We start from the raw sequence: 8,865 nt of genomic DNA on the forward strand, positions 1-8,865 counted from the left end.
GCCTTAACAACTCCAAAATACAGACAGATATATGGAACAATCTTTTATTAATAACAGATCACATTTGTACTTTGAAAAGAGTGAAATTAAAAGGTGTATTAAAACATACCCACTCTAAGCAATCTATTTTCTTCAGTAGAAAAAAAGCATACAACAGGTAGAAATCCTATATACACAGTATATCAGTCTAGTCATCAGCCCCTCCAAACATTGTTTTGCATATTGGTACAGTGGTGTTAGAATATACCATCCAGTTCCAGTCCAGTATGAATTTCAGCTTTTGACTTTTTCATTTAAGACAAACCACTAAGCACCCAGTCCACTTTACTGATCTTAGGATACATACAAGATGGTACTGTATATGAAAGACAGCAGTGTTAAGCCTTTGCTTCTTCTGCTTATTATTTTGGGGATCTTGCCTTGTTATTAAGCCTGCCTCATAAATTTTGAGTACATGGAAATCTCTAATCAATGTCTTAGTACCAGCAACATGATTAACTGTATCTTAAATAGCCCTTTCCTCATTAACATCCAGCAGATTGGTGTTGTGTTTATTCTACACTGGAGGCTTTCAGCCCAAAATACAGATCACTGCAATAAACCAGGAATCTATGTCATATTTTTATTTTGTTTTGAGGGAAATAAAAAAGCATAATGTTAGTTATTAAATTAGTTTGGCACATTGAAAAAAAAAAAAGCAAGGGGGAACCCACAAGTCACATCCTTCTCTCACAACATTCTTGGGAGGGGAATGTCCACATCCAGACAGGGCAGGCATGTGCAGAATGAATAATACAGACCACAGCATGGCAGACTCCATCTCTTGGCCTTACATCTGGCCTTAGTCCGTGTGTGCTCTCATTGCACACTCAAACACAAGCAACTTCTGCTGGTTGCACCTCAGTTTGTCAGCTGACACCACTGGTGAGCAGGTCACTGCACAGCTGGAGAAGGCCCTGATGAGCCAAGCTCCAGCAGCCTTTCTGCACCAGGTACAAAGGTAGCACTTTGGGGACCTTTTGCTTAAGTGTCACTTAACAACACAGTAAGTGAGCTATTACTGCTCTGCTGAGCGAGCGGTAGCAGGGTCTGGCACATGGATCTTGGCATCTCAGTGTGTGCCCCATGCTTCAGGAGAACCTCGACTGTTTTTGCGTGTCCTCCTCGTGCAGCCAGATAAAGAGCTGTGAACCCTTCGCTGTCAGAAATGTCGATATTTTCTGCACTGACAAGTTCTTCTACTACTTCATAGTGCCCGTTTTCTGCAGCAAGATGTAACGCTGTCCTGTTTAAGGGGCCTCTGGCTAGAACACTGGCCCTTTCATCCATCAGCAACTTCGTCGTGGCTAAGTGGCCGCTGCGGGATGCCAAGTGCAGAGCTGTGTATCCTTCTGCTGTTGCTGCCTCAATGTCTGCACCATGCTTAAGGAGCAGCCTGGAGGTGCTTGTGTGGCCAGTTTCAGCAGCTATGTGGAGGGCAGTCTGCAGGAGGGCGTTCTGGACGTTGACATCCGACTCCAGGTCTATGAGGAGGCGAGCGACACGGTAGTGTCCTCGTTGAGCGGCCAAGTGCAGCGAGGTCCTTCCATCCACGGTCTGCACATTCACATCTGCTCCACGCTGCTTGGCCAGAAGCTTTACTATGGGGAGATGACCTTGCCAGGCAGCATAGTGCAGTGGCACCCAGTCATCCTTTCCCTTGATGTTCACATTGACACCTCTTCTCAGCAGGATGCGCACGATGTTCTCTTGGCCGTACTGACAGGCTATGTGGATGGGGGCTCTGCCTTCAAAATCAACCTCGTTTAAGGATGCATTCTTATCCAGCAGCATTTTGGTGCTGAAATCATCCCCATTTTGGGCAGCAAAGTGAAGGGCAGTCCACTGATCCTCGTCTTTGGCATTAACGTTGATTTTTCTAGCCATAATGAGCTCCACAATGCTCTTTATTTTCTTCTCAATGGCTATGTGAAGAGGGGTGGATCCCTTCTTGTTGGTGAGGTTAGGGTTAGCGTTGTACAGGAGGAGCCATTTGACACATTCTTCTTGACCAGCTTCAACAGCCAAGTGCAGAAGACTGGAGTTCCCATCTAAAACAATATCAACATCTTGAGGTTGGAGGATCTTCATCAGCTTGCTGGTATCTCCAGATAAAATTGCCTCTGTTAGCTTCCTCTTCTGTATGTCTGTAGTACCAATATCTAAATGGATGCAAGGAAGAAACATTTTACAATGAGGGTGGTGAAACACTGGACCAGCAGGTTGCCCAGAGAGGTGGTAGATGCTCCATCCCTAGAAACATTCAAGTTGATCTAGTTGAAGATGTCCCTGCTCATTGCAGGGGAGTTGGACTAGATGACCTTTAAAAGTCTATTCCAACCCAAACTGTTGGATGATGGAAAAGACACCATCACATTTCTGATACCCATCAAACCTTACTTGCTAATGTATGTGTTGGCTTCAGCAATGAGCTGGCTGCAAAGAAATCCACAGCCCTGCCCCACAGTAGTCCCAGAACAATTTCGGGTCAGATTTGGAACCCCACTAATTCTGGTATTTTTGTGACATGAAGAACAAGGGATGATGCGAGTGATATACCTGCAATGATTGTGGTTTACCTAACTGAAAAACAGGTGTCTGTTTCTTGCAGCACTGGACTGCAAAGGGAGAGGGTTTTATTACAATCTTCATGGGGACTGCTGAGAAGATGGTTTGAGTCTTCTCAAAAAAACAAAAGTGCTCAGACTTGGGCTGGGTATAACTGAAAAAGCCACAAACTCAGCTGACCTGACTGGGCATTGGTTTTAATCCTGCTCCAAGCGGGACGCTGGACTCAGTGACCTCCTTTCCAACCAACCTCTACATGACTGATTCTGTAATTGCTTTGATGGGAGTTCAGTAAATGAGATTTATTATTTCTCATTAGGTCACGTTTGGGAACCACATAATTTCTTTATTTTTATTTTCTTCTTTTCAATAACTACCTCCAATAAACAAATGTGTAGTGCTGACAGCAAAGCAAAGCAAGTCTAACAGTAATTTCCAGAATGCTATTCTTTACATGACTATTCCCCAACTCACTGACTCCCATGCCCCAGTCCAAACAACTACAAAGGAAAACTTGACCATTACCTGAACTCTCTCTTTCAAAGGAAAGGGAAAGGGAACCTCTGGACGAAAAAGCTGAATCTACAGATGAAACTCCTGAAAGCCTCTTGTCACTGGAGGCAAGTTTGGACTCAGAAGAGCTGCGGCTGAGATCCTCAGGGCCTTCCATGGTCTGTGAAATCCCCGAATCCAACTGGGACAACAACTCTGAGAGACTGTAATCCTTAACTGATGGTAGAGCAGGCTCCTGTTTCTTCTGGGATAGTGCACAGATGCCCTTCAAGAGAAGCACACAAGTATTTTAGAAAAATGGAAATGAAAACTGAGCACGAGGCCCTACAGAAGAAACTTGAATTGGTTAGTTTGCACGTAGCTTTCAAGGACTATTAGTATTAAATGAAACCTATAAGGTGGCTGAGATTGCTCAGAAGCAGGAGGGCAGCTTCCATCAGTACTCACACAGCCACTAAAGCCATGTGGCTCTTCTGTCTACAGTGGGTTTTAAGATCAGCCGCACACACATTGTTCCAGCCTTTACTTCCTAACTGTCCTGCTCTCCCTCAACAGAATAAGATCCACTTGCATTTGCTCCTGCCCTGAGGTTTTCCTGAGCTGGTCCATGCATTTGCTGTCCCTTTTGCATTCCAGTCCTTCACCAAGTCCCACTTCTATCAGGGAAGGCAGTGCTCAAAAGCAGCAAAGAGCAGGTTGTTTGGGACGTCACAGGTGACAGAGGAACGTGCTCCCCACAAAACCCAACACGCTTGAACAAGAGATGAAAGAGAAAATACCTCAGGTTGCTGCTCTGGGGAATTCTTGGTGTCCAGGTCCTGAGTTATCATCTCTTTTGTTTCATCTTCTGGTTTTTCACAAAGACACTCTGTTTCTGAAGTGATTTCTTTGAAGAAAGCAAGAGAAGGATTTAGTTGTTTTTTTTAACAGAGACTTTCTGCAATGCCTTGCTGCCTTTCTCTAGCAATAAAACTTAACAGCTTTGAGATACTGTGGGGGATAGAGTCCAATTCTGATTATTCCATCTAGCACATCATCAGTGGGTACAAGTTAGTAGCTAAGCAAAGTGTGCATAGGGCTGCCCAAACAATTCCTTTTTACAGTCAGACCAGACTGGTGTTCCATGGTGACAACACTGCAGGACTGTGAAATGGGAACCAGTGTTTTGCTGGCAGACTTAGACATCTGTTTATTAAAATATGGGATCCCTCTTCCCTCCAGTCCCCATTCCTTGTTTGAGTGGGAAGAGACAAATCTCTCCCATTCATGCTAAGTGCTATCACCACTTAGCTTCATTTGCTACAGACTTCTGCACATTTGAATTCCTAACAGGTGGCTTTGGACAAGTTCAAGCCTTTCACCAGAGCTGCCTTTTATTGGCAGAAAAATGATGGGACAAATTGTTCAGCTACAAGAAAACAATTCATTTTCTCAGCATACAACAGTAAATGTCAAGACCCAAGGCCTTCAATGCTTTGGTAGGGTGCAAACCACCCCAGCTCCAGCTTGGCCTATGCCCCGACACACACAATCAGAAATGAACATAATTTCTGGCTAAATGGATCGACTGGTTCAGTACAAGTCTTATTGCTGATGTGTTTACATAACACTGTCATGGTCAGACATGTCCTAAGATAATCCCTTCCTTCACAAATGAATAAGTGGCCTGTATCATTGTCTCTACCACACAATGTGCTCTATTTATTCTGTCACAGAGGTTCACAGCATTTACCCCAAGGATTAGCAGAGTCCTGAGCAATAACGTGACTCATGGAAGAATAAATGGGTAGCCAAGTTACGAGGAAATCTTACCTTGAAACGTTGGCCGTTCACCAGGATCATCCTGCCAACATTTTTGCATCAGTTTGATCAAGTTATTACATGAATGAGGCCTGGATTTGGAAACAGCAGGTAGCTCTGGGCGGTGGCCTTTAACTACTTTTACCATAATATGTAAAATGTTGTTTTCCTCTGTAAAGCAAAAGCACACAAATTAAAATCTCCAGCAAAAGGAATTATTTCTCTTATTTCTCTTATGTTTAAGACCATTAACAATGCATTAGGCTGAAACTTTGTTTTAATGCATTTTTTTCTAGTTTTACAGTGCTTTTCTATCAATAGGGAAACAAGAAGTTGGTTATCTTCTCCTACAAGACATTTTTCAATGCAGTATCACTAGCTTCAGTTAAAAATAATTGTCAGCAGGTGACTGTGTTCTTTTTCTACCCATAAAAGATACAGAACAAAAGAAAAAAAAAAACTTCTATTAATTCTTTGCTACCTCTCTTTGGATTTTCATATCTGCTGTAAGAAAACTGAACCTTAGGTTTTGCTGAGAACTTTTGGTGAAGGTGAAGGAAGAACACAAATCAAACAGTGCAGTAAGTTGGCTCTTGACTGTGAAGCTAAATGGAATCTCTCACTGGGAGAAGGATTAATAGTAGACTGGAACTTGTTCAAACATGTTTGCTATACATAGGCCAAGTCGTAGACACAGGAAAAGTCATAAAGAATAAATAGCTGCCTGTTGAGCAGTACATTACTGTAGGGTGGAACAAGGCTTATTCTCACAGACAACTTTTGCCTTTTTTTTTTTTTTTTTTGTGTTAAGGAACAAATCCATACCCACAATCTACAAATAAACTACAGAACCTCTCTAAAGCTGTTTCTGAAAACAGCACAGTTGCCTGCCAAGTTGGCTTTGCCAACATATCAGAAGTCTGCACAGGCCACACACTAATCCAGATCTGTACTACAAACTCCAGCAGAAGCAAAAAGATGCAGACAAAGGCCCCAGTAGCAAGATGGGTTATGTTTTCACAAGCAGAACAAAGGAGGATTTATATTTGTGATCAGAATTTGAGACCTTAAAAGTGTTTACCACTCTTGGAATTTGGAGGTCATGTACATCATGGGGAAAAAGGGAAAAATTCCAAGACAACACACAACTTACCTGCAAAAGGCTTCTTCTGTGTCAGAACTCCCCAAACCACGATGGCAAAGCTAAAATAAATGCAAAAAAAATTATCCCTCAAAAAGTTTGGGTTATTTTTTTTAAACAAAGTCAAAAGTCTCACAGAAATATAATTTATTTCCCTAAGTTCTCTTTGCTTGCCCTTCACTTCTTTTTGCCATGGAAGAAGATCTAAAATCCTAGTGATGAAACCCACTGAAGATAACTAAGAATTTTGGCACAGACTCGAGAAGTAGGTCAGGATGTACCTTTAGATGGGAAATTAAAGGTGAGCAAAGTGCTAATATGCTAATAAACAATTTCAAGACCCAAAATCAGCTACAGTTTTTTTGAAAGGCCTCTACCCTCTGAAGACTTTGGAGCAAGCAAAGCAAATGTGACACTCAGCAAGACAAGGCTCAAACTACATTTAGGGGTTTCATGCTTAATGCAGTTTCATAGCCAGAAAAAGAGAGCTCATTTTACAGTCTTACTTAAGGTGCTTTTAGGTGTTTTCTTAGTTAACTGACCTGTACACATCATGTTTGGTGTCAAAACACCTGTTTTTCTCTTTGATGCGTTCTGGAGGAAGGTAGGCAATCGTGCCACACAAACCATCCATGCTGATGTCATGGGAATGGGACAAGCCATTGCACTTTGCAAGTCCAAAGTCAGAAATCTGCAAAAAAAATCGAGGAGGAAGAAGGTAAGGAAAGTGCATGGTACTATGAGACTTCCAAGGTGTTAACAAAACACTTTCTGCAAAGAATGACAGAAGTAACAGGACGAGCCAACAAATACAAGCTGCTCTTCAGAAACATTAAGCCAATAAAACATCTCTGGAAGCATAATGCTATGGTAGGTTTTTTTCTTTATGGTTAGGCTAAAAGAAGAAGTAAAAAAAATAAAGGCAAGCAGTTTTTGCAAGCAGCAGCATGTCAGCCCATTACACAGCAAACACAACAAACAGTCCAGATAATTTATTGCAATTTAAACCAGTTGAATTTAGGTAGTGCAAACTAATGTAATTATTGGTCCTGCCACCCCTTTTCCCTGGGTAACCTCACAGTGTGTGCTGAGTTCAAATGTTCTGGGCACCTGTTTTGAGCCCAGGAGCTCTCCAATGAGTGCAAGAGAACTGCCCTTTCAGACAGCACTGCTAAAGTGACCATGCCAACAAGGTCTAAGCCCAAACCCAGAGCCACCAAGTGTTAACAAAACCCAAACCAAAACCCACACATCAAAAACCCACACAGGGAATTCTTTTTGGCAACTAGGAGATATGGCAAGTCAGTGCAGTGACGCAGTGAACACAGCTGAAATGAGCAAAACAAGTGACAGCAAGTTTATAAAAAGGACACACCTCCACTTTAATTTGAAGTGTCAAACAAATATGCATTCATTTGCTCTCAAAGGCATACCAATCATCGAGCAAACAGATAGGCAAGGAATTTCCTTTGTCTTACTTATTTCCCACTGGACAAAAGTATCTCTTATGCTAAGTGGAAATTTCAAGAAAAGTGAAGTCTTTTTGGACCACTCATACCATTGATTTTTTTCTACGTGTTAGATAAGCTTCCCCCTCCTCCCCAACTTATACATCCTTTTTATCTAATAAATACTCGGTTTTTTCAGTGACTCATTCCCCTTTTGATCTTCACGGCTTCTCCTTTGAGAAAGTTCTCCCTCAAAAACAACAAGCATAATTAAAAAAGGCTTCTTTTTTTTTGTTTGTTTTGTTTAAATAGGCTCTGACTTTACACTTTCAGAAGTTTCTCTCTAAAGATACCACAAAACTAGTTGTAACATGTGCCCATTACTGGAAAGGGAAAAAACTGCTGCCAGCTTCAGCCTCCTGGAGAACAGGCAGACTACACAGCCATGCTAGGAATCTCCCTTTGCCATAAAACAAACAAAACAACCCACACAGCTTCAGGAAGAACTTCTCCCATGGACAGAGAGCTCAACAGAGGCATTCTCAGGAGCTGGAGAAGTTCTACACCCTAGCACAAAGGCATATCCAACCTGTGGTCCATCTGTAATGGACAAGGGTAATGTGGGAATTATCTGAGAAAAAGAAAAAAAGAGGGGGGAAAAAGGGTAAAAAGAAAGTCATCTAGAGGAATAGTGTCTTGTGCTTATAGGGCTCCACTCTCAGGGGGGATTGGAGGTTGCTGCCTCCTCAACAAGCCAAGCACTGGAGTAAGCAGTCAAGAAAGCCAAGTTTGCAAACCAGGTTACTCTGGTAAGAACTGAGTCAACCACCTTAGGAAGCGCTGCATGAGTTTGGGGCACTTAGTGCTCCACAGGAAAACAAAAGCACAACCCCAAAAATCACACAAGCCTGTGGTGTCAGGTTAATAAATGAACCAAATGCTGCAAGTCTGAACAGATCTGCCTTGGTGAAGCACTGCTATCCTTTGATTAACTGAGGCAGAGGCTTGTATACACCTCAAGAAATCCAGGCATAATTAAAGTCATACACCTTCCTCTTTGTCTAAACAATACAATGTTTTCTACTGTGTAAGTCAAGCCATAAAGATGAAATACAGACAGCACAGTGACACTCCTGCATTCAGAGCCACCAGCTATGTTGTATGAATCCAAGGCTGGGGGCTAAGGCAGGAGGCTAAGCACACTCGATAGAAAAAGTCTCTCAGACACCCTACAAACCAAGGAAGAGCTAAGGTACATAGTATAAACCCCCCAGGCTAGCAAGAACTTCACTTTGTGGACCTGTACTGTGAAGGATTAGGTTTTACCTATGGCTCCTCAGCCATAGGTACATTGAG

General features: G+C 42.4%; 1 protein-coding gene across 1 annotated transcript; it reads right to left on the reverse strand.

Moving 5' to 3' along the window:
- Positions 1-1,023: 1,023 nt before the first annotated feature.
- On the reverse strand, positions 1,024-8,140 carry RIPK4 (receptor-interacting serine-threonine kinase 4; the record flags this gene model as incomplete). The annotated part of the gene is made up of 7 exons (XM_009077971.1): positions 1,024-2,201; positions 3,133-3,385; positions 3,900-4,006; positions 4,933-5,091; positions 6,074-6,123; positions 6,604-6,752; positions 8,099-8,140. Coding segments are annotated over 7 exons (1,938 nt in total), but the record flags the coding sequence as incomplete, so codon positions are not given.
- Between the last annotated feature and the right edge of the window lie 725 nt (positions 8,141-8,865).

The sequence above is a fragment of the Acanthisitta chloris genome, unplaced genomic scaffold, assembly GCF_000695815.1.
Source record: "Acanthisitta chloris isolate BGI_N310 unplaced genomic scaffold, ASM69581v1 scaffold16057, whole genome shotgun sequence".
In the NCBI taxonomy this organism is placed as follows: domain Eukaryota; kingdom Metazoa; phylum Chordata; class Aves; order Passeriformes; family Acanthisittidae; genus Acanthisitta; species Acanthisitta chloris.